The sequence below is a fragment of the Fusarium phalaenopsidis genome (assembly GCF_050370095.1).
Source record: "Fusarium phalaenopsidis strain FUZ10S chromosome Unknown contig_32302, whole genome shotgun sequence".
Classification (NCBI taxonomy): Eukaryota; Fungi; Ascomycota; class Sordariomycetes; order Hypocreales; family Nectriaceae; genus Fusarium; species Fusarium phalaenopsidis.
Window position 1 is genome coordinate 182,115 of NW_028145405.1, and position 25,481 is coordinate 207,595.

The following is a 25,481-nucleotide window of genomic DNA, read 5'->3' on the forward strand; positions in this document are numbered from 1 at the left end:
TTTAAAGCAAAATAATTATTATAGGTATAAAAAGGTATAAAAAGCTAAAATTAATTTAGCCTAAAAACTAAGAATAGATTATAATTATCTAGGCAATTAATATAAATAGCTAAGCGATCCCGCCGTTTATTATTAATGCAGGCTAATATTACCTCGCTAACTAATACTAAGAAAGTAACCTCCCGGGCAATTAGGCTATTACGATGACCTAAAATAGCTAGACTAATAACGAGACTGGTCTTAAGTAGCTTAAGCACTTTAATTAGTATATAACTAAGTAATTAAATAATTACTATTATCTTTTAATCCTTAATAGCTATAAAAGTTATTATTTTATTAAATTTAAGAGATATTATAAGGAGAATAAGATTATTAGGCTTTATATATTACTTTATTTATCTTATTTACTTGAATTATTTAATATTAAGTACTTTAATATACTTAAAAATACTTATAGTTAAGAAATAAAGCTTTTAATTAAATGCTTTATAATTTATATTTTAAAGACTAAGTTCTTTTTAGCCTTTTATATTATATTTTAGGCTATTATAATAGAAAAAAATATTAAGTTAGCCTTTAGAGGAGCTAGGCTTATTCCTCTTAACCTAGAAAGTATAGTCTTAAAGCTTAATATATAGTTATAAACTCTAATGCCACCTAAGGAGGTAGCTAAACTATTAACCCCTTAGGTCTTAAAGACCTTAAAGACTATGCTTAAGGCTTAATCTTAATTAAATTACCTCGAGAGGTAAATAAAAAGGCATAAAAGTAACTCCCTAGAGTTAATTTTAAAAGCTATATAGTCTTTTTTTAAGGAAATAAAAATAATTATATATAAAGTTACCTTACTTAAGGCTAAGGTTAAAGAACTTAAATAAGTAAATAAGATACTAAGCTAGCGCTAAAGAGTAAAAAGGACTTAATTATAAAAAAAAGAGGTAATAATAATAAAGGAAGGAAGGTAAGTAATTAATTAAATAAATATTAATATATAGGTAATAGCTAAATTATTAAGGAGTAGTAATTAAGGGAGATTAGTATAACTAAGAGTTTAATATTATAATATTTATAATAAGCTTAGTTATAATATAAAAATATATTAGGTAGTAATTAAGATATCTAGGGAAGAATATAATAAGTAATTTTAATTAATAAAATAGTTTATAGTATTTTTATTATAATTTTTATCTTAAAGGTATAAAAAAATATAATATATACTTATATATAATATATACTTATTATATATATTATTTTATAACTTAGTAGAAATGTTTTTATATATTATTTATAGATATCTTTATACTAGTTAATTATTTTTAAGTAATTCTAATATTATTATATATATTATTTAAGAGGTTATTATACTAGGTGCTTAAGTAGTTATATTTATTTTTAAGCTTATAGACCTTATCCTTATATAAGGCTAGGATAATATATTCTTTATTATTATTATTTATATTTATTAAGATATTAAGTTTTTTTAACTTAGTCGCGGGTTATCTCTATTAGGGGGTAATAGGTAGCTTACTACGGGGGGTAAAAAGAGATCTAATATTAAGTGCTATAGTAATAGTATTACTTAAAATATATAATATATTACTAAATAAGAGCTATTAATATATAATAATTATATATTTTCTAAGGGATAAACTAGTTATACTAAGTTTATATTAATAAAGAGTGCTAGGCATAGTCTAAGTAATAGGGTATAAGTTATATCTAGTAATATACTTAAAGGTATTAAGTATAATATATATAATAAGCATATAGCGCAGATAAGCATATAGCGCAAAAATCCCTTAACTTCTCCTCTTTTTATCTAATTAATTAATTCTTAACTATTTAAGATGTTATAATTAAATATAGAGGTAAAAACACTTCTTACTCTTCTTACCCTTTAAAATAACCTAAAACTAAGTATTTAATATATTATAATAATCTATAAGATTAAGGAGCAAAGGCTCTATCGCCGATAAAATAGCATTTAATCTTAAGTTAATTAAATCCCTAAATCATATAAGCTATTTAATCTAGAGGAAGAGATTATAATTTAATTTATCCTTAACCTAGATTCGCGAGGCTTTCCCCCCGCGACTATATAATATTAAAAAAAATAATAAACTAACTATTTATTAATTATAATATATTACTTATTAATAAGCGATAGGCTTCTAACTTTATTAAGCGGCATCTAGACCTTAAAATGCATTTCTTTTATAAATATAACTATTAGAGGGCTAAATATAAAGATCTAATTATTATTTATAATTAATTTATGCTTATAGTAAATATAATTATAAAATATAATATTACCCTCGCTAATATCTATAACTTTAATAAGACTAGCTTTATAATAGGCATAATTATAAGCGGAATAGTTATTATAGGCGTAGAAAGGCATAGAAACCTAAAATTAGTCTAGCCTAAGAACTAGGAATAGGTTATAGCTATCTAGGCGATTAATGCCAAAGGGTAGGTAATCTAGCCGTTTATCATAGTTATAGGCTAATATTACCTCTCTTACTAATACTAAGAAAGTAACCTCCCGAGCGATTAAGCTATCATAATAACTTATAATAGCTAGACTAATAATAAGACTAGTATTAAGTAGCTAAAGTACTTTAATTATTATATAAGTATATAATTAAATAATTATTATTATTTTTTAATCCTTAATAGGTATAAAAATTATTATTTAATTAACTTTAAGTAATATTATAAGGAAAATAAAATTATTATACTTTATATACTACCTTATTTATTTTACTTACTTTAGCCTCTTAATATTAAGTACTTTAGGCCACTAAAAATAATATATAATTAGGAGATTAAATATTTAATTAGATACTTTATTACCTATATTTTAAAGACTAAGTTCTTCTTAGCCTTTTATATCGCCTATTAGGGTATTATAATATAAAGTAATATTAAGGGGGGTTTTAGAGGAGCCAGGCTTATTCCTTTAGACCCTAAAAGTATTATATTAAAGCTTAATATCTAGCTATAGACCCTAATGCCCCCTAAGGAGAAAAATAACTAGCCTAACCCTTAGGTCTTAAAGATCCTAAAGATAGTCCTCGAGGCTAGCTCTTAGTCTAAATACCTCAAAAGATAAATTAAAAGGCATTAAAGTAGCTCTCTAGAGTCTATTCTTAAGGCTCTTAAGTTATTAACTAAGGGAATAAAGGTAATAATGCATAAGATAACCTTAATAGAGTCTAAGGTCTAGACCCTTTAACGGTCAAATGAGGCCCTAAGTAAGCAGCGCAGAGCAAAAAAAACCCGGCTATAAGATAAAGGGAAGATAACTATAAATAAGGCAAGGGAAGTAATTAATTAAATAGATATTAATATATAAATATAAGGTGAATCGTCAAGAAGTAGTGGTCGAGGCGGGCGGGCGTGACTAAAGGAAGGCCACTATGGGAAATGCGGTAAGGCCGGGCATAATAGAAGAATATACCAGACTATTGCTAAGTAGTCTAGGGAAGAAGATAGTAATTAAATTAAATTAATTAGATACTTTATTATGTTTTTATCTTTAATTCTGTCTTAAAGGTTAAGAAAAGTACGCCGCATGCTTATCTGCGCCGCATGCTTATTATATATATTATATATAATAAACAATAAAAGATAGATGCAAGAAATACTGGCAAAGAACGCATGGTGCTTTTAGTCCTTCACGAAGAATCAGGCCGTCAACGGTATCATAGGAAGCCTTACACAGCAGGACTTCCAAGGGTATCCAATAACAACTGCTTCTCGTCTACGTCGTTCTCCTCTATACAATCCATCATAGAAATGCACTAAGTTAGTTTGAGCATATGCTGCTGTATATAAAATAGCCCGTATAAACTAGGTAAATACCATAGGATACCCGTCATTAACGTCATTATGTGCGGCAGTAGGACAATTGGCCTTAATCCAACTAGACTCATCGCCCCAGTTCTCTGTAGGTGGCGCGGCTGCTTCCCTAACTAACCCAATTACAAACTTTCCCCTACACGTTTCAACGGCCTTGTTGTTCTCTTATAGCTAATATACCTGCCGCCACGATTGGTACGTAACACAGTCACCATTTCACTCAATACGCTTGGCCCGCGGCTCGTCAACAATATAGTGAGACAAACCACTTCGTCATCATGTCACACGTTAGGATTCCGATACTGCATGGTGTTTCTTTCATTGTATTACCAGTCAAGAGCAAATCACTCATCCTCAAAGAAATATGCGAGAAAATCCTGATTGGGAATAGGGAGGTAGATGGTGGTATTGAAGGCGTGCAAAATTATCTCCCATAGTATCTCTAACGGCGGAAACATGAATATTTCCCCATTGAGAAGTTTGTGTGCGAGGGACCCTTGGGCCAGGCTGCGTTGATACAGTCAGTGCTTTTGGGATGCAGCGGCAAAGCTTAAAAGAAGGCAACTGTGTTGGCATCGGGTTATGATGCTATTGATGTGTTTTAAATGTGTTCTTTATTGACGAGAAGCCGACTAGGTATTAGATAGCTGGCTGGTAAGTGCTTTTGGGTGACCCACAGGCGTATATGCACAGTTTTCTGGTCGCCAGTCTTGAGGCGTCCGGGGATCTGAATCCAGCTTGCAGACATAGATATGACTAGCTGCCAGCCAGTCGGGAGACAAGTGAGGCTTCATCTTGAGCACAGAGTCCATGTCGCCAAACACCACCATGTTTGGCATCAGGAAAGCAGACAGCGTCGTCCTCGAACAATTGAACAGGACACACTTTCGTCCCCGTGCCTCTGAATATTTCGATAATCAATTGGTGATTTTCCATGTGGTGGCAACAAATGGTCACACTGGCTCAATATTATGTTGCACTTGGGAGCTTCAAGCTCAAGCGTCATCAGTGCGTCTTTGGCAAGATTCGGAGTGAAGAGTACCACGAGCGGATATCGGCTGCCGTGTCTCTTGAGGCTGTATGCCAGTATGACAACACCAGGAAGATACGATGAGCACGTGATGAGAGTTGCATAGGCATTTTGCCTCGTGTTGATGTGCGAGTCAATGCTTCAGACCAGGAGGAATGGTTCGAAACAAGGAACAGATACCTACTCGGACCCGAGCCTCCTTGCAATTATATTCCATCTCATCCCTACAGTCGAACTCGTCATCAACTTCTACGTAGGCTATGGAGCTAGGTAGATACTTGTTGTCGAGGATGTCATGGCTAAGAACGAGCGTTGTCTTACCGCGGCTCCAGATGCAGTCACTGCTCAGCGCAAGGAGGTATGGACTACCTTAATCAAATGGTTTTATTTTTGAGAAATTTTTACGTTTATAATAAAATAAACAAGAGAAGTCAGAATCTGGGCAGACTAAGCAGTCGTCCAATGCACAGTTAAGCACTGTCGGTATCATTACTATGGAATCTTTCTCACATAGCTTGGATGCTAGGCTTGAGCACACTAAAGCAGTTTCTATTCCCAGAGCGATGCTGGCGCTACTCTAAGCTGAGCTCAGGCCAAGGAACTCAGAGTTTGAAATGCAATTAACGAGAAGAAGAAATCAATTACTCCGTCGCCTTTTCTTGCAGCTCAGCCACAGCGTTTCCTCTGGATATTTTCTCACTTACTTCACTGGGACAAACGGAATTGACAAAGTCGCGTCATATGCGGCTCTAAACAGCGCATCCACACCCTCGTTGTTCATTTAATCTCAAATAGAAGCACTTTTGTTGATGGTGTTTTTGGCCGATCGGCAGTCTATGAAACAAAGCCGATAACAGAACTGGAAGTTGGAATTCGTGATTGGCGAATCCCGCTCGGTCCCACAGCTTGCCCCTGAATGACTCCCTAAAACGGACAAGCCAGGCTACGGCAAAAGCTCCCAATCAAGCAGCTCGCCAAGAATCCCAGAGGCCCTTTTGTATCCCGAAGACCTTTTGCTGCGAAGAACTCCATTTCAATGCCGACTTATCCAGAGTCATGTACATGCGCCTTGTGACGGTGCCGAGTTATCCAGAGTCGTGCGTTTGTCACTCCAAACTCGTGATAAGAGCATGTAGATAAAAACGAGGTCTCTACCACTCGCCCTTTTCCTTGGCAATCCTTTCCACATCCCAGCATATTATTCCCCCTAGGCTTCAATATTTCTTTCTTTGAAGGTAGAGGACCATAGGTGATCCTCCAAGCTCACCATGCATCTCTCCTCATATCAGTGCCTCTTGCTGGCGTTGTCGGCTCTGCCCACAGCATTTGGCAAGTCGTTCTCGCACCATTCCAAGGCGCCAAAGGGTTGGCATGTCGACGAAAACGCCCGCGTCTCTGCTGCAAAGCAGCAAGTCTTCAGCATTGCACTGACTATGCAAAATGTGGACCAGCTGGAGTCAAAGCTGCTTGATCTTTCCACTCCTGGGGGCGAAAACTATGGCCAGTGGTTGTCACACGACGAAGTCAAGGCAACCTTCTCTCCTTCGAAAGAGGCCGTTTCTAGCGTCACAAAGTGGCTCAAGTCCAATGGCGTCAAGAACTACAAAGTGAACGGCGCTTTCATTGACTTTGCCATCGACGTTCCCGGAGCCAACTCCCTGCTAGGAGGTGACTATCAATATTACGTCAAGGACGGCCAGACCAAGTTGCGAACCCTTTCGTACTCTATCCCCAATTCCCTGGCACAGCACATTCAATACGTGGATCCAAGCACCAACTTCGGAAGCACCTCGGCTTTCACCCCCATCTCTCGTCCGTCACGGACTACTGTCACCGAGCGCAACAATGCAGCCTCAAAGAGCTCCGTTGATGCTTCATGCCAGACAAGTATCACTCCTTCTTGCTTGAAGCAACTGTACAACATCGGAGACTACACCCCCGACGCGGAGTCTGGAAGCACTATTGGCTTCAGCAGTTTCCTCAACCAATCTGCCCTCTTCTCTGATGTATTCCAGTTTGAGGAGAAGTTTGGTATCCCCAAGCAGAACTTCACCAAAGTCCTGATCAACAACCCGGTCAATGACCAGAATCCTGCCAGCAAGAACTACGGCGAGGCTGATTTGGATGCTGAGAACATTGTTGGAATCGCCCATCCTCTTCCTTTTACTGAGTACCTCACAGGAGGTTCACCGTGAGTTCAGTGTAATAGTATGAAATTTTCTCAGGAGCTAACATCAGCCAGACCCTTCGTCCCCAATATTGACCAGCCTACTGCTGCTGACAACCAGAATGAGCCTTACCTGCCGTATTTTCGGTACCTCTTGACCCAGAAGGATCTCCCTGCCGTTATCTCTACCTCGTACGGTGACGAAGAAGACGTATGATTCCCCCCTCGTTTTCGTCTGGCTTATCTAACACTACCGTAGGGCGTCCCACGAGAATATGCCACCCTTACCTGCAACCTCATTGGTCTTTTGGGTCTCCGAGGTATCACCGTCATCTTTTCTTCCGGCGATCTTGGTGTGGGTGCTGGATGTTTGGCCCCTGACTACAAGACTGTCGAGTTCAACGCCATCTTCCCCGCCACCTGCCCTTACTTGACTTCCGTCGGTGGTACTGTTGATGTCACTCCTGAGATTGCCTGGGATGGATCGTCTGGAGGATTCAGCAAGTACTTCGCCCGACCTAGTTACCAGAACCAGGCCATCAAGACATACATGAAGACCGTTTCAGACAAGACCAAGAAGTACTACGCTCCTTACACCAACTGGAACGGCCGAGGTTTCCCTGATGTCTCTGGACACAGTGCCTCGCCTGGCTACGAGGTTATCTACGGTGGGAAGCAGGCCAGAAGCGGGGGTACCAGCGCTGCGGCTCCTGTTTGGGCTGGTATTGTTGGTCTGTTGAACGACGCCCGATTCCGAGCTGGTAAGGGAAGCTTGGGCTGGCTGAACCCTCTTATCTACAAGTATGGACCCAAGGTCTTGACAGATATTACTGGGGGTTACAGCATTGGATGCGACGGCAACAACACTCAGACCGGCGGGCCAGAGCCTGCCGGGTCTGGTCTTGTTCCCGGCGCTAGGTGGAACGCTACTGCTGGATGGGATCCTGTGACTGGATATGGCTCACCTGACTTTGGAAAGTTGAAGGACCTAGTTCTGAGTTTTTAAGTTCATGAGCTCAGGTTAAAGCAGCACCAGCTCAGGATCATGGGCGAGAGAGGAAATCATGGGTGTCTAGATTCGTGGCAGAGTATATTTGTTGTGACTGCCTATCTGCAACCACATAGAAACTGAGAGCAGAAAGGGCAAACTTCACAAGCAGCCCATTGCTTTACCGATTTTGCTTATGAAGCTCCAGTGAGGTTACCCGAACAACGCGTAGAATAGTCAATCCCGCAATCATAATAGGAGTGATTTGTCCAATCGAGTGAACAGGTGATGTGAGGCGAACTGACTGCATCGTGATAGTGCGTTCAGCAGCCACCAGGCTCAAGCAGGCAAACGCGCCATGCTCCAGATATAGCTGGCTGACTGTAGTCGGGAGCTCCGAATGCATCCTGAATCCTAGCTTCATATATGCTGCCTCAAATTCGAAACTCACATGGTTACAGCTTTCACACTGTTTGCAGTCCGGGCAAGGTTCGCAGCGCATCTTTCTCTCCGAGCAACAAGCTAGCCTTCCACAGTTTTTGCAGGCCGAAGGAGATCCCGTGCAGGCATCGCATTCGCAAGAAGTCGGATCGTCGTTGTGATTTCTATCCCTACAGGACCTGCAGAGCCGTGAGAGATTGCCATCTTCCCACCGCAGAGCCTTGTCGTACGACGCTGTTTTGCTCATCGAGAGAAACCACGAATGCGCAGTACTCAGGCATCTCAAGCTATAGTAGATCCAGAACGGAAAGACTTGGTTCGGATGTCCTGTGGGGAAATTGCTGAACCATGACCACCAGAAGGCGGAAAAGCATTTGCAGCTATCCACGGCCAGAGTCTCTTGAATGAAGCTGTCCATGATGATTCCGATGGTGACAAGTCCGAGGAGTTGTGCTACCATTACTGCTCCCACTTGCCATAGAGCGGCTAGTGTCACCTTTTCCATCAGCTGCATGGAGAGAGCACTGTTCTGGACGTCTAGGATCATGGACCCAAGAATGGCATCAACCGGAGAGAGCTCCCCTTGAACCAGGGGACCAAGGAAGGACAAGGCTAAGGACACGTGCATTCCAAGAAGGCCGCTTCCGAGTTCCTTTATTGCCGTGTGGCTATGGTGAGAAGATCCCAATAAGGTAGACAGGAAGAGGATGGCGGCTTGTGACCAGGTGCCGGCTCGGACGCCATCGCCGATAATGTCTGCATCAGCAACCCAACATTGGTGCTCCTCATCCAGGCGCACGTCTTTAGCTCCTACAAAGGTGAAACCTCCGAGCACGATGGAGACGGCGCTCATCATGAGACCGGACATGCGAAAAATCCAGGCAAAACGCCATTGCCTGTTTTTGATGCGGGTCAAAAGGCGCTGATCGGTCACAAAGATCTCCTCAGGCGAGCCGAGGCATTTCTGAAGAAACCCAATGTCGTCCCTTAGATTCCGAATCTTCTCGTGATCTAGAAGAATAGTATCACTCGAACCCGTGAGATCGCGGTCGATGTAGCTCGCAACTTTCAATTGCCTGCTAGCCATTTCATCGAGGTCGCCAGACGCTGCATTGTCACGACGTTCCTCAAGTGACTCTTAAATACGCTCGGCGAGCTCTCTCATACTTAGAGACGTTCTAGAGCGCCTTCGGTTAGATATTTGGCGACCATTTGTTTAGAAAAAGTGAGTACATGTGTTCACTGGCTGTAGAATGATCAGGTCATACCCGTTGTTGATCATCGCCCGGATCGCTTTTCAAAGTTTCAACGTCAAGTTCACTGTCCAACACTTGATTTCAAAATCGCCTGTGTAGCTTGCAAAGTGCCTCAAGCTTGAGTTGGACTCGCTCGAGCTGCTTATAACACCGGCTGTAGGGACCAATGGGAAAATTCTGGAGGTCCGAGGTTCTTTGATGCACCTCGACACTCAAATGATGACGCAGAAAGCCTTCTAGGACGATAAGGATGAGCTTGATGGCTACCAAACATATGGTTGTGTAGATTCCCACTTGCGGCGCGGCCATGGCTATGGTCAACACGCGAGGAGAGGGCCAGGGTTCATCAACTTTAAGCCTAATTTTTCAAGAAGAAACTCCAGCCAGAAATAGCCTTTAAAACACTCATCTTTTCAGCCTCATAATTGTAAGCAAAGCCTGCTGACCCGACATGCAGCTGCCGTCACTTCTAGAATAGGCGTCATTGCTACCTAGAGGCGCCTGCGCCAGAGACTATTGGCCACATTGCATGCAATGATAAGGAACAGACTAACAAGGCTGGCTGAAATCCCCTATTGAGGAAAGCTAGTGCCTGAATCCTGGCTTTTGTATGCATAGGTGCCTGAGCCTGCCACATGTCGTCAGGTCGTCAAGAAATGGTCAGCCGCCACCGAGTACTACTGCTGTTGCTAACTCGCCATCTAGGCCCCGACATCTACGCGGCTAACCATCACAGAAGTTGACGACCAGGCTCTCCAATCGTTTCATGAAACGCCAGCCTCATGGACGAATGTGTTCGTCTTCAAGAAGCCCTTCAGGCCGAGGAGTTACGAAAAGCCGAACAAGAACAGTCACCACGACGCCTACCCGTCCGCCGCAGATCCGCATGGCCGTTTTCCCTCAAAGACTTCGGTAAAACAAACGAGATCCGACTTTCACCTGTTTCCCCAGAACTAGCAGCCTTCTCACCAGGCCCGCCTGAAGTATCCCCTCGCCGACGGGGAACCAACCCGTCATCGCCTCGCACTCCCCAGAGGAGCGACAACCGGAACGATCCCTCACAAAGCTCGCCTCGAAGCACCAAGGGACAGACCGAAACATCTGTTGGGGGGTTTTATAGTCGTACCGAAACCAGAAACCGAGAAGAGCGAAAGGCCATATATTTGAGGCGCTCCCCTTCGAAACACCGCGACAGACGCAGGGAGACCACACCACAATCGCCAACCCTTCCTGGAGCCGCCTCCCTCGCCGGTCTTGGCCATTTACGACGTAGCGAGAGCCCGTGTCTTCGCGATAGCAGTCTGATCGCGCCGAGAACGAGAACCAACACGCAAGAGGATCGGGAGGAGGAGCGCCCTATCCCAAGAGTTGTGCCTGAGCCTGATCCTCTGCAGATAGTAAGTGAGAGCCGTGTATATCTTCCCACTTAGGGCATAATATCTAATCGCATTATTTAATTTATATGTATCTCGCTGAATGCATACGTCTGACAATTTTACCTATAGGCGGAGATCGTTGCTATACTCCGAGGTCAAAAGACCGCTGACCCCGTGAAAGAAGTTTCTCACATAGGCATCAAATTCTCAGCCGTGTGTAAAACCTGCGTTCCAGTAAAACTCAACACAGATCCTCCGCAGCATAGGAATCTGGTGATGATGGAAATCGGCACGTATTTCCAGCAAGGATGGACCTCAATCTTTACCAAGTCAGAACCAAATTTAGCCACACAACTGATTCTACGGTACCTGGACTCAGAATAACGGAGTGAGCCGAACATTCCTTGAATAAGGGAGATCCAGAGGCCGGAGGGGAGAAAGAGTTGGATATGGTAATCGAGAGCGACGCTGAAGATAAGTTCACTTTGAAGCGAAAGGACTTCGAAAGTCGCGAGATCGTGATTCATGTGGCTCTACTCTTGGAGCAAAATCAGCAGGAAACAACAAAGCCGTTCCACGCTGGGCTTAGATTCCATGTATCAAGCGGTATTCTATATCGCATGCACGAGCTAGACGAAGGGGGGGAAGACATCAAGCTCTCGTCTTAGCCTAAGGGCTTTGGAGAACATTACAAACGCCTAGTTCCAAAAGATCTCAACTTACACGAGCTTCTTCTGAGTTGGTTAGGGGCTGAACGATCAGTCAGCACTTCATTATAGACTTATAGAACACCTAAATCTGTTATGTTCCGACTTTCATTTGCTGCGCAGCTACACCAGGGGATTAAATGTCACCATTCAACGCTTATCCTCCCCCCATTCGATCTCCTATGGCTATGGGCGACTCGGGGCTTTTCTTGGGTCAGTTACTCGTGACGCGGGAGAAACACCAACTCTAGAGACCAAAGCAAGCTCTTCTAGTATGTCGGTGCTTAACGCGGAATTATAGTTGGAAATCTTGTTACTGGAAAGTCTGATCTGGGCGTTTTGTTACATTTTGTTCGTGCAGCAGTGGAAATAAGGTGACTCGCATTAATCTTCGGTTATATGCTTGCCCTCCCTTGATCGAGCGACTCCTGGGCTCCAACATTAAGATGATGCGCTCTAGAGTCACGGCATGAGCAAAAAGGTTGGTTGTTCCAGCAGAGGAATTGAGATTAGAGCGGCCAAACTACGTGATCAACTTCGTCTCATACACGCTTCAAAACTCCCATCAACTCCTAGCTCATCAAAACATCTTGATCGATTTCATAACATCAGGGGCGACCATTATCATTACTTATTTCTCAGTAGCAGTTTCGTTTTCTTCATGCTCGTGACCAAGCTTGGCCTCGACGTCGCCCTGTTCGGCCTTGGTCGTGAGGCTGGTCGCGACACGAGTCTTCCAGGCGGGAGTTCCGAGGTAGGCAATGCCATCGGGGTCTTCGAACATGTGCTCCGTCTCCTCAAGGGTCTTGCCGGCAGTCTCGGGGAACATGAAGAAGACGTGGATGAACATGGCAACGTTGAAGACACCAAAGATAAGATAGGTCTTGTATCTGGAAGTTGTTAGTAATTGAGAAAATTTGAGGTTGGCTAGAGAGAAGTCTTACCGAATGTTCTCAAAGGCAACGGGAGTGAACAGGCCGAGGGCAGTGTTGAAAGCCCAGTTAGCCGAAGTAGCCAGGGCAACACCCTTTCCTCGGAGTCGGAGAGGGAACAGCTCAGGAGGATAAGTCCAAGAGGCCGGGCCCCAAGTGGGAGCAAAAGAGGCGACGAAGAGGTATGTGCAGGCGATAAGACCCTTTGCAGCAGAACCAGACACAGTCATCGAGACCTCAGGCACTCCGTCCTTGCCGCCGGGCCAGACAGTACCATTGGCGCCCAAGATGCCGGCGTTGGCAAACATCCAAACACCCATAAGGGCGCTGCCGGCGAGGAGTGTTGGTCGTCGTCCCCAATGGTCCATCCAGATGAGGGCGGGAACGGTCATGAGGACGTTGATGATGTACTGGATGGATGAAGCCAACAAGTTGGCGTTGCCACTGAAGCATGTTAGTAGTTAACAGGAAAAGACGGTGATAGCACTGACCTGTAGCCAGCCATGGAGAACACGTAGGAGATGTAGTACACTGGGATTGGTTAGCGTCAATTTGTCTTTCAACAGTGGTAGTCAACACTTACTCATAACGTTCATGCCCGTAAGCTGGGACCAAATCTGGGTAAACAGTCCAATAAAGGTTCGGTTGATCATGCGGGGCTTGAAGAGATCAAGGTAGGTAACATCAGAGATAGAGGCCTCAAAGGCGCACATATCCTTGATGTCCTGCAACTCGAGAGCCACAAAGGGGTGGTTGGGATCGCCATGGCCGTGGACAAGAGTGAGCACAGCACGGCAATCCTCCCAACGATCCTTTCGAGCGAGCCAACGAGGAGACTCGGGAAGAAGCATCATCATGAAGAAGAGGAAGATGGCAGGGACCATCTGCAGACCCCAGGGGATACGCCAAGAGGCAGTGTTGTAGTTTCGTGAGTTTTGCTCGCCGATGAAGGAGCAGCCGTAGGAGATGTAGTACATAATCAGGATACCCCAGGTGATGGCCCATTGTTGCATACCGATGAACCGACCACGCTTGGAGGGAGGAGAAATCTCGGCGATGTAGACGGGGACCTGAGCAGATTCGATACCGACGGAGAGACCGTTGATGACACGACCGACGACCAGCATGCCAATGTTCTGCGCAGCACAAGAGATGGTTGATCCAACGATCCTAGCAAGAGTGTCAGTACTGGCTTGTCATTGAGGAATGCCCTCACTTACCAGATAAGACAGCCGACCATGATAGAGTACTTCCTACCCAGACGATCACTGAGCGGACCCGAGATCAAAGCACCAAGCCAAGAACCAGCAGCCATACTAGCTGTGATACCACCTTGGTGCAGAGACTTGGGACCACTGCAATCATCATCGTCGGTAAAGGGCGGACCCTTGGGTCCTTGATTGAAATAGCACTTGTAAGAGTTCTCGCCGAGCTGTGCAGACACGGACGAGATATCGAAGCCAAAGAGAGCTCCGCCAACCACCGCGACACCGGCGATGGCATAAATATTGCCAATGGGCATGTTGAGTTTTACTCGTGTAAGAGTTGCTTAAGTGTTGTGTGCATGTGACTGAAGAGTGAGTTGTACAGAGAAGAGAGGGATACAGGCCAAGGAAAGAGCCTCAATATATGTCATCTTCTTTGAGTCCCAATATCCAGAGCCTCGGGTTGTCGGCGCTGTGCACGTCACGTTACGGTTGCAATGAACGGAGGTTGTACGGCATTACGTTCTGGGGGAAGGGTGGGGCTATGGAGAGGATGCTCAATACGGCAACTCTGAAACCGAGAATCCAGGTTGTTCACTAACATCAGATCAGCCCGAAAATGCAGTATTTTCTCGTTATTGTACGCTTTCAAGTCTCGACAACTACCGAGCCATGTCTAATCTTTGAACTGCTTTCACTATAAATTCCGACAAATCCGCCAATGTCTCAAACACACACGCTCCTCCAAGACATTTCCCATCGTTAACAGCATCGTACCTTGATCACCTCAACCCGCAATCATCCCCGTAAGCGCCCTCTACCCCGTGACGCTCAGACATGGACAGTTTGTCTGCCACCGCGAGATCGACGCTGCACGAGATGGCCCTGATGCCGTGACGTTGCATCTTAACGGCCGAGAGTTTCGCCGGGGACGGTGCCATTTCACTTCCAGAACCATTGCAGGCCTCGGCACCACATTGCCGAGCCCTGACGTCGGTGGTGTTATCAGCCCCCTGTCAGCCCCCTCGTGCCATTTATGCCAATCACGATGCCCGTCAAATACTGGAGACGCGGCGCTCCAGAGCCGCTTGATGACAAGACTGGTCTTGTGTTCCCCGGATCTCCACAGGAGAAGGTCCGATAGAATCAATAAGCGCAGCAATGAGATGCAATGGTTCATTCAGTCAAGGGGAGAAGCTTATACGTAACCATAGAGCAATTGGTCCGGGGAATGAAGGAGCTGGCGAGATGTGCACCCCTGTTGGCAAATGCTGCTGCGACCCATGACCACAAACAGGCATTGTCAGTGTTATATCCGAGTTGCGTCCAAGGCGACCAAGCAAATCATTTCTCCATCGAGTTTGCGGCAATGGCCACGATGCCAAGTTCTTGGCTGATCATGACAGGGAAAGGGAAAACAGGCTGAAGAGAAAGAGGAAACAAGGCTTGGTGAGCAAGGTCGATCAAGGTGTAGTGTCATCTGTGCCAAGGCGGCCCCGGTCTTCCTAAGAAACCCGGTCCCTACACCAATCTGCCTGGTAAGCTATCCCGTAGCGTAGGGTAATCCTCAATTCTGCATCACCATGCTTTTTCCCATCATCTATCCCATAGTGACTCTTGGCACCAGAAGAATAATATCTGATGTCTTAGATCAATCAGTCCAACTTGGTTGACATGATGAGACGAGTCCAATGACCCCGGAGTTCACCGTACTCGTCCTTGAGCATGTAACCATCACGCAGTCACCGACTTTCCAACAGACGTCTCCGCTTCACAACCGTAGAAAAAACCCATTCGTGCGATGGGGACTATGGAGTTTCAAGGAGAATTCAGGCACCCGACCCGAGAGTGGGCAGCCAAGCATTACCAAGAGATCAGGCCACCATGGACCAGGATCAGAGATTGAGGGTGGTCGGCCCCGAGCATCATGATCGTCCCGGCCGACCTGTGGACCTCGGACTTGAACGGCCTACAGGGGTAAATACGCCAGTTGATTGGCACGGCTGAATGGCTGGCCAGTCGATCGTTTACGACAACATCATTATTCTCAGTTCATACAACGGGCCACGAACCCCGAGGTTCAAAATTTTCTAGAATCTGAACGGGGGCAGATGATCACCGACTTCGTATCCTCATTGTCATTCCTAAAATGCTGTCCTGCCCTGCTCCCCAAAACCTCCCATGAACAATTCCATATCAGACCATTCAGGCATCGTCACGTCTCCTCCTGGCATAAACTGTGTCATGGAACCTTCAATCGTCCCAAACCCAGGAAAGGGTAAAAATTCTATCAAACCCTCCATAGAGCCAAGTGTCATCGCTTGACCAAACTCCGATTGAGAGGTATTCATTATTCCGGGAGCATGATGGGTTGTGATGTTGGATCCTGGAGGGGGCGAACTGGGCGCTTCATTCGGGTTGTTGGCACACTCGGAAAACGTATCAACAACTTGAGCAAGTCGCTTCATGGACCCTGATTTTTCGGTCCGATTTATCACGCCGCGGAGTATCGAGACGAGATGCCTGATTCTGGTTTGCAACGAGGCCTCTTCATCGTCGACATCTTCAGTGCTCTCGCCAGGACGGAGTCGGAGTAGTCGAAGGATCAAAACCATGGCTGAACAATAGGCGTAGAATATGTCTAGACCAGAAAGTCCGTTGATGACATCAAAATGGTCCAGTAGAATGATCAAGTAACTCAGCTGACAGGCATGCTTGACGCACACAGAAGCATGTAGGGGGATAGATGGCGCTGGCGATTCCGCGGGGGACTTCCGCGTTAAAGCGACGTCACGAAGAAGTAGAGGCCGCGTTGCCACGATGGCAATGTAGTGAAACTGGACGTGTAAAAGAAGAACAGCGCGAAGTTGAGCACGCGTCTTCCACGCCAAAGACACCTTGAGGTCCTCCATGTCCATAGCGTTGGCGTTGTCAGTCAGACCCGAACCCGAACTCTTGACCCAAGGAACGTCAAAGCCAGGGGCCTTGCTAATCTCTCTTTTCCATGTTTCCAAGGCACTCGTAATCTCGTCAAGGGTAGGTGCCGAAGAGATACGAGTCGTTCCAACGTGAAGAAGACGCGTCCTTGCGAGGATGCCTTGAAGCTTGAGTGACCAGGACACAAGCTTGGCATCTGTACCGATGCCGCCATCGACAAACCCTTCCCTTGGAGGAACAATCTCGACATCAAGTTCTTGCAGCCCACTTGGTCGACCAAGGCTTGAAGCTAAGAACTGTTCAAAAGAGTAGAGCGTGCAAAAGACCCATTTCCGAATCTCCCTCTCAAGAGGCCGGAAAGAAGAGCTCATATCAGATCGATGAAGACCAAGTGCAAATGAGATGCGGGTCGCAGTTCCAGTGAGATTCCAAGCCGCATTCCTTTCATTGTTGTTGTGCAGAAATAATGCCAGTAACAATAGCACTCGCACATTTGTGAGTGAGCACTTGGAGATGAATTGCGGTAGCAGAGCTCTCGCAACCGTGACAGACTTTCGTCGAAGCGCTGTGTGGTCAACACCTTGGATAGTTCTGTCCGCTATAGAGCCAAAAGCAATCATCATGTGAAGACAGCCAATCCAGCCCCAGTCTGGCAACGGACGCCGTCGTGATGGCCCAAGTTGAGGATGTCTTCGAGCCTGAACAATGTACAACTCGTACTCATCTTCGAATGTTGCTCGATGAAAGAGAGGAAAGTCGTCGTGGACATTTTTGAAGTAAGATTGAATCAGCTGCTCCAAGACGTCGTTGGACGGGAGTTGTCTCAGTATCTCATTCATGTCGGCAGTTGGAAGGCGGGTAAAGTCGCGGGCAATAGCAGAGGTGATTGAGCCAGGTGAAAGTCCATCCTCGGGAGCTACTTCGGCAGCGCCTTGCTGGCCTGTAGTGTCGTCGTCTTGACCATCGGCTTCAAGAAGGCGCGAAGTGTTGTCTTGGGTGAACCTCGTTGAGCCTTCACGACCGGGAGACTCGTGAGGGCTATTGTTGGCATCGACAAGCTTACGAAGCTGGTTCCAGAAATTGAGTGTGCCTGAAGGACCGATGTAATGCTCGTGACCAGAAACATCCTTGACTAACGAGGCCTGGGGTTCCTCGCTCTGGGATTTGATCCCCGTTGAAGAAGCGTCACTCTCTGTGGACTGAGTAGTGACAGCAGAGACATCAGGACCGGTTGGAGTGTGCTGAGCAGGCGATTGCACGATATTCTCAATAGCAACTTGTTTTCGGTTGGGGTCAGCTATGTTGGGCATGCTGTATCCCATCCGCCGACCCAAGTTTGCAAGGTCGCTGACTGTATCGAGAGTCTCATTTGGAAAGGCGCCTTTGACGATGGCCTCGAGACAGCGATATCTGACTGGATGTCAACCAACAAATACATAAACCACCGCCCGGTTATAGCGACTAACCTATCGCTAAGATCATCCAAGCTCCCATAGAAACGTGTCTTTCGCGGTGCCGTGTAAGAGCAAGTCGCATTATGCTCTAGGCACGTCACGCACCCCGTCCCAGATGGAGACGGCACACATCTACATCGTCGCTAAACCAGTCAATCGAGTCCCTCAACGCTAAGGAGGATCCATACCTTGCGACAGCGGTCACAGCTCTGAGCATTCCGCTTCCGGAACTCGTCAGGAATCCGCCTTGTCCGCCTCTTGGCAGCAGTCGAAGTCTCGGATGCAGCATCCATGGCTCAAGATTGTTAAAGGAGTCATCGAATCGATGTCACCATCCAAAGGAAGCACAAGTTTGACGATGAGGGGGCAGGGGTTCATCGGAAGCATGCTTCCGACTATATCCGTCGATTGCATCAAGATGAGTGCGGGGATGGGCGATGATGTGATCGCACTAGCCAACCTCCAATAGGAACTGGACTAGCCAACTCTTACTTAGACCTCCACTCTCGTCATGTTTCGTCGTATCGTTAGTTCAACTCCTTCGAAGCTGTACTATCCTAGACGGAATCACTTTATAAGGCAGCTCAGGATGGCCAGCACCTTTACCCTGCCCGACTCCAGGACCCTGGCCTACGCGCTGGACGCCACGCCAAAGGATGGGCCATTGGTGATCCTCTCCAATCCCCTCTGCGCCTCATTCTCGCTCTGGGACCACGTTGTTAAGGTCCTCAACGAGAATGGCTTCCGCACTCTACGATATGACCAGTCTGGCCATGGAGGTTCATCTGCGCCAAAGAATTTGGATGCCACTTTTGACTCAATGGCCGACGACGTGCACGATCTGCTCGAGTCGCTAGATATCAAGAAGGTCGACTCATGGATTGGCGTCTCCATGGGCGCATCGACTGGCATTTATTTTACCACGAAGTATCCCAATACAGTCAGCAAGCTCGCCATCTGCGACACAATTTCGTCATCTCCCGTCAATGCCGGCGTTGAAGATCTCTTTGTGCAGCGGGTCGCCGCAGCCAGAGAAGCCGGTAATCTTGACGCGACGATCCAGGGTACAATGGAACGCTGGTTTGGCAAAGAGTGGCTGGAGAAGAACCCAGAAGAGGCTCAGCGGGTACAGAGTCTCATGTCTAGGACGACCGTGGACGGCTTCGAAACATGCTGCAATGCCCTCAGCAGCAAGACATTTGATCTACGATCTCTTCTAGGAAAGGTCGGCGAATCAGTTGATGATGCTGTTGTCATCGTGGGTCAGAATGACGCAAACCTGCCCGAAGTAATGGCAGAAATGAGAACCAAGATTGATGAAGGATTCAAGGCAGCAGGCAAGGAAAAGCTCATTTCTCTGTTTGTCATCAGAGATGCCGGACATGTGTGCTTCATCGATGGGCTGAAGCAGTTCACGGATACCATTCTGGCGTGGTTGACGGCTGATCAAAGGCGCCGTGAGATTGAGGCTCTCAAGTCGAAGAAATCCTAGCCAGATTGAGATGATTACGTGACGTATCTATCTAAAATGAATAAAAGTTATGATTGCTATGTTCATTATCTTGTGACGAAGACCATCTCCTTCTTGCCTAAAACTAGGTAGAAGATAACATAACTTGACATCAAAAGCATTCAGGGAGTCCAATAGTCGTCTTCTGCAGGTAGCGGTAAGATACCTGGACCATGGCCAAATGCCGTTCTTTAGGCGACATATTGTCGCTGAGTGGTGAGCAGGAGAATGCTGATCGCCAAGTTGGCGGCTTCCTTTGCCCAAATGCTTGTCTCAGAGAGGAGTTCTGTAGGGAGAGGAATTGGACCTGGTAGTCCCATTGCTGTCAAGTGTCGCGCGCCGTTTGCCATTGTGATCGATGGTTGAAATCTGAATAATAAAAAGTGATGGTTGATGATGTGGTGTTCTGATGAAATTGATGACCGTGGTGGCTGAAATGAGGTTGAAGAGGGAAGACTCCATGGTCTACCAGGCCCATGTGTCTCGAGCATCATTACCTCTCAGTTCTTGCAATAAAGAGGATCATATTTCTTCCGAGGTAGCTATTCATCAAGGTGAGGGAGCCTTCCTATAAAGGTTCCCATGTGTCTATGAGATGAGACTAGTATTGGATGAGCATTCTCCCTCAAACCACCCAGCAACAATATACCGCCCAGAGATCGGTGAGCGGCCATGGTCCACAGAACTTGGATCCCGTCGAATTTCCCATGGACAAAACCGTCTCGCTATTACGCCGACAATAGCATATTTGGACGGGGTGGTTAGAGCAGCCAGCATTATACATAGCTGAAGCCCGCCCCTTGGTGGGGTAACTGAGCCAGAAGATAGGTAAAAGCTATGATTACAATATTCATTATTTTGTGATGAATAATATCTTCATATTACCTAACAGTTGGTAGAGGATAACCTAGTATCTAGACATTCGGTATTTGAGGAGTCTAGCAAGTCTCATCGTGTAGAAAAGGCTCCTCTCCACACACATAAAACATCAAATAAATACAAGATTTGAGATCAGAAAATACCCTACCATGTCTTTATATCTATCCAAGGACCACTTGTGCGAGTTGTTTCTCTCTATTGTCCTCCCACCAACTTGCCAGAACCTCGCCGGATGCCAGCCGATAGGAAACAGCTCCTCTTCTCTCAACCCACAAAACAAAATAACAATCTCGGGGGTCCATGCCAGGTATTCTAATTTTACCTAGCAAAGTTGGTCATCTTCTCACATTCTAGGGTAGAGTTTCTACCAACCTGCGCTGCCTTCATCATCCATTCGCTCAACGTCATGTCCAAGCCAAGTAGACCAACCTCTGGCGAAAGCTACGAGCTCCAAGGTGCTTGATCTCTTTTTTTCGTCCATAATTTCCTCAACACTCGTCACATCAGGCATTGTAATCGAAAGTACTGTGCTGTTGCCTTCCATAAAGTGGATACGCCGCTCATAGTCCTCGGCTCGAATAATTGTCGTCTTTGATACCACCAAGTGCGCTCGACTGGTTTCGCATCCCAAGTACTGTGTTTGATCACTCAATGATGGCGAATCCGCCCAGTTCAGAACCGGCACCGGATATTTAAAACCATTTTGGGGGTTCAACTCATGAGAGAAGACGTTCTTTGGTTCGCCACCGGGAGGGTAAAAGTCGTGGGGATGATGTTGTCGGTTGTACTCCTGCCTCTTCCACCCGTGAGGTAGCTGTGGTGAAGCAATTTCTGTAAAGCTGGCTTTATACTTGTGCCATTCGGATCTTACTCTCCCTCTGCTGGTTGAGTCCGGCGTCGCCATCGTAAACCATTCTGTAACGGGCTCCCAAAAGCCAACCTTTTGCTCATGATAATTCCACGGCTGCATGACTTGAAATCCGGCATCTTTAGGAAAGTTGACATCACCCTCCCAGCCTAGCCATGACCAGCTTGGGAGTCCATCCTGTAGCGTATTTGCTGCGTTTGACCCTTGTCTTCTCTGGATATTGGAATAGAGGCTTGCCCAAGCCAGAGATATGTCGAAAAAGAACTCGGATAATCCATACAGCAAGCCGCCGGGGTGTACTCGATGAAGCATGGCTTGTATCCCTGCAAAAGCTCTCGGTGCATCTTCCTGCATAGTCAATGCCTTAGTGTTGAACGTTGAGGCCATTGACATGAAATCCCAGATAGTCGGCGATGGATCCAAAGCAGACTCCTTGGTTCGAGACATCCAACTCCACTGAGCATCGGCTTCTGGATTAATCTTGAATGTCTCTTGCCATCGAGCGCATTGGCATTGCCACACGAGAGGGCCGTGATTGAAGACTAAGCGTCGGCGGGAGAAGAGCCACTCTTGAAAGGTCCAGCCGCGTTGATGATAAGAGTACTTGGTTCCCGCCGTAGGGTCCTGGGACAGGGGTTTCGCTATCAGCTTGTTGCCGTCTGCCAGGTCGTAGATGCGCATTTCGAGATCTCTCTCTGGCGAGAGGTCCTTGAAACCACGGAGTCCAAACTCGGCACCACATCCGGTTGCCGCCATGACGCAAAAGGTCGAATTCGCGTAGATAAGCTGCATTTGGTTCAGATTCCGACCAAGACTTGCGGGATCATCTTGGATGATGCATAGAGCATCAACCCAGAGATATCGTTCGCCGAGTAATCTGACAATGTCTATGGTGTTTCGAATAGTTTCTGGCAGTTGCCTTGCAAACTTTGGCATGTGTAGTGCCCTAGGCTGTCTCAACTCGTCGAGTGTGGCCTTTGTGTTCTTGAGATTTCGACCAAGGCCCCAGGTATATGACAAGGCAACGTAATCCACTCCCCTTCCCGGAGGAGATACAATGCAGTCATCAACCACGTCTATGAACCACTCGGGATCGGCAGGCTCGACTCCTTTCAGCCAAGATGGTTCACCGCATCGTGACTGGTGTGAATTCTTGCAGGCGGAGAACCAGCCACGGATGATATCGAGATCAATCCACTTCGGGTCAGGCAGGATTCCCTGTCCCGGGTGATCGATGGAGTCTCTCGGTGCAACGAGGTCCATATATGTCGTAGAGACATTATCAAAGATGATGTCATCCTCAGGAGTCAAGTGCGCCAGTCCCAGCCGGACACCCGTCTGCTTCCCTTCCTTCTTTATAGCCAATAGCTCATCTGGGAAGTCGGTTATTGGTCTATCAAAGTTGGCGGCACGACGGAGGGACTCGGCATGAGGACAGTTGCTGTTCAGCACCGTCGAGACCTCCCCGAGGATCTCTTCATCCCATTCTTCGAAGCCGGCTGAGTAAATGTTGATGATGGTTTCACAGACGTCGCACGTCATGTTGAAGATAGGCCTATTGCCATGCGGTTAGTCAATTATCGATAAATAGTTTAAAGCCATCTTCAAACTTACTAGAGTCGCCCTCAGTTCCTTACCTATCGATAGCGATGATATCACGCATGAGGGCATTTTAATGTCAAGGGTAAGCGGCCCCAAGATATTCCCGCTGGTGCGGTTCGCATCACGTGTCCTGAGTAACTCGTCAAGAACCAGGGTGTTTCTACCTGTTATCTTAAATATCTCGTCGCCTTGTTTTTTGTACCTAAATATTAGAAGATGCTCTTATATACAAAAAAAAAATACGGTCTTAATATTAAGAACTTGTTCTATTATCTTGCATGGGCCGGTGGTGCGTCGTAGGGCGGCAAGGTTGGGGAAGCGTCGAGCCGACACTCTATCGCCAAGCCGGGGCTGAGCATCTTCACGCCAGTGGCTGAACTGAGGCAACACCATTCCGCGCAAAGAGGGCAACCTTCAGTAACCCCTCATCATCATTTAACCAAGGTGGCCTGTCTGAGATAGATGCTGTCATAACCCATCACGCCCAGCTCGTCGAAATACTATGGACCGATCCTTACCACAGGAGAGAGAACTGCTAGACAAGCTGGAGGGGTCAAGCTTGAGGGTGGGAATGGACGGCTACGAACGACCCCGCGCCGTCAAGTACAAGGATTTCTATGCGCGCTTTCGACCAGTTATCGATGGGGACGCTTCCAGTATCTTCTCTTCCTCATCCGAAATATCTCTTGAAGCAGAGTGGGACAAGGACACGAACTGCGAAGCAGATTGTTGGCTCAAGGCCAAAGAAGTCAAAGCCTTCCTCGCCAGGGACTTGCCCACAGGGCCCCGTTCGGAACCCCCGCATGAAGTTGCGTCTGGAGCAGAAGCAGCTGCGAAGCTATACACACCATTGAGTCCTGGATGGATTCGGGTTGTCCTCCTCGATTCAGGAGACTGGGACACGCCACTGAAATGCCGTCTTTCGCCTGAGTATCTATTCGACCCACGCCGGGGCAAAAGGGCGCCCGAAAATGCGAGGAATGCGGCATTGATTAACCAATGGATGCACTACGAAGCCGTCTCGTACTGCTGGGGGCCGCCCATCCTCTCGCATATAGTTCTCTGCCGCGAGGCTATACATTCAAAAACAAGCGGAATTTACGAAAGTCCTGAAGTGGCCATGCCCGTCACGGCCAGCCTGCACGAGACGCTACGATGCCTGAGACTAAAGGACAGACCTCGTCTACTCTGGATTGACGGCCTGTGTATCAACCAATACGACGCGGTAGAGAAGAGTCGCCAAGTTAAGCGAATGTTTGAGATTTACAGATTGTCTCGAAGAGTTGTCGTTCATTTAGGTGCGCCCACGAAACGCACACATCTAGCAATGGTGTACCTGGGCTACATGAACAACAGGAAAATCCCTGAGTTGACATTCCATCAGGCTCATGAGCCGGAGTGTATCGAAACGCTGCGAGCTGTATATGCAGGTCTCGATGAGCTACTTTGTCGGCCTTGGTTCGAGAGATCTTGGATAAGACAAGAGATCATTGGCACCAGAGGTTCCATCATCTGCTGCGGCCTCAAGGCCATCAGATGGACCGCCTTCAAGCGAGGATATAAAAGACTGCGATCACTCGAGACCATTCTAAAGAGTCACCTTGGGGCCAAGTTCGAAAAGCTTGCGCTGCTGCAACGCCGACTCCAGATCTTGCAGGGACTGAAGAGAAGCTGGTCGGCTGGCGAGCCCATGATGCATGCAATGGTTCCATCACACAGCATCTACAGCAACATAGCAGGCGGAATACTTGAGCTGCTTGTAGTAAGCAGGTTTTCGGAGGCGTCTGATCCCAGAGACAAGGTTTACTCGCTTCTTGGGTTGGCGCGCCCGCCAAGACGAGCCCAAAGCACATCGCATGGCTCAGAAGGAGGCTCGTCGGGATCCAACACAACGACGACGCTGGATCTACTATCCTTCGAGGTCGACTACTCCAAGAGCCTTGCCGCAGTTTATCAGTATCTAGTAAAGTTCGTCATCAACGGCACAATGAACCTGGACATTCTCGCCCTGATCAAAAGGCCCTGCGAGCCACCACGTCCGCATCAATTCGCATCCTGGGTTCCCGACTGGCAGTCTTGCACGCCGAACAGCATAGTCAGCATTGATGATTCATTGGTTCTCATTCCCCAGCGTCTACCGGCAGACTTCCTCGCATCACAGCAGTCCTACGAAGAAGACGACATCCTCCGCATTTCTGGCTGGCACGCTGCGAGCGTCATGTTGCTGACTGGCTACACTGCGTCCTTCGAACAAATGAACAGGAT

General features: G+C 46.7%; 5 protein-coding genes across 5 annotated transcripts; 2 read left to right on the forward strand and 3 right to left on the reverse strand.

Moving 5' to 3' along the window:
• Positions 1 to 6,162: 6,162 nt before the first annotated feature.
• On the forward strand, positions 6,163 to 8,067 carry LRP88_07441 (peptidase S8/S53 domain-containing protein; the record flags this gene model as incomplete). The annotated part of the gene is made up of 3 exons (XM_083243971.1): positions 6,163 to 7,085; positions 7,137 to 7,272; positions 7,321 to 8,067. 3 exons carry the CDS (start codon positions 6,163 to 6,165, stop codon positions 8,065 to 8,067), a joined length of 1,806 nt encoding a protein of 601 aa, XP_083098465.1.
• A 4,393-nt stretch (positions 8,068 to 12,460) lies between these two features.
• Positions 12,461 to 14,283, reverse strand: LRP88_07442 (general substrate transporter; the record flags this gene model as incomplete). The annotated part of the gene is made up of 5 exons (XM_083243972.1): positions 12,461 to 12,719; positions 12,774 to 13,205; positions 13,253 to 13,292; positions 13,345 to 13,931; positions 13,982 to 14,283. The coding sequence occupies 5 exons, from the start codon at positions 14,281 to 14,283 to the stop codon at positions 12,461 to 12,463; spliced, it is 1,620 nt and encodes a 539-aa protein (XP_083098466.1).
• A 1,827-nt stretch (positions 14,284 to 16,110) lies between these two features.
• LRP88_07443 (transcription factor domain-containing protein) lies at positions 16,111 to 18,650 on the reverse strand (the record flags this gene model as incomplete). The annotated part of the gene is made up of 3 exons (XM_083243973.1): positions 16,111 to 18,317; positions 18,459 to 18,489; positions 18,546 to 18,650. 3 exons carry the CDS (start codon positions 18,648 to 18,650, stop codon positions 16,111 to 16,113), a joined length of 2,343 nt encoding a protein of 780 aa, XP_083098467.1.
• A 296-nt stretch (positions 18,651 to 18,946) lies between these two features.
• LRP88_07444 (Alpha/Beta hydrolase protein) lies at positions 18,947 to 19,849 on the forward strand (the record flags this gene model as incomplete). The annotated part of the gene is made up of 1 exon (XM_083243974.1): positions 18,947 to 19,849. The coding sequence occupies one exon, from the start codon at positions 18,947 to 18,949 to the stop codon at positions 19,847 to 19,849; it is 903 nt and encodes a 300-aa protein (XP_083098468.1).
• Positions 19,850 to 21,978: 2,129 nt separating this feature from the next.
• Positions 21,979 to 23,277, reverse strand: LRP88_07445 (uncharacterized protein; the record flags this gene model as incomplete). Its single annotated transcript, XM_083243975.1, has 3 exons — positions 21,979 to 22,084; positions 22,219 to 23,169; positions 23,252 to 23,277. The coding sequence occupies 3 exons, from the start codon at positions 23,275 to 23,277 to the stop codon at positions 21,979 to 21,981; spliced, it is 1,083 nt and encodes a 360-aa protein (XP_083098469.1).
• Positions 23,278 to 25,481: the final 2,204 nt, after the last annotated feature.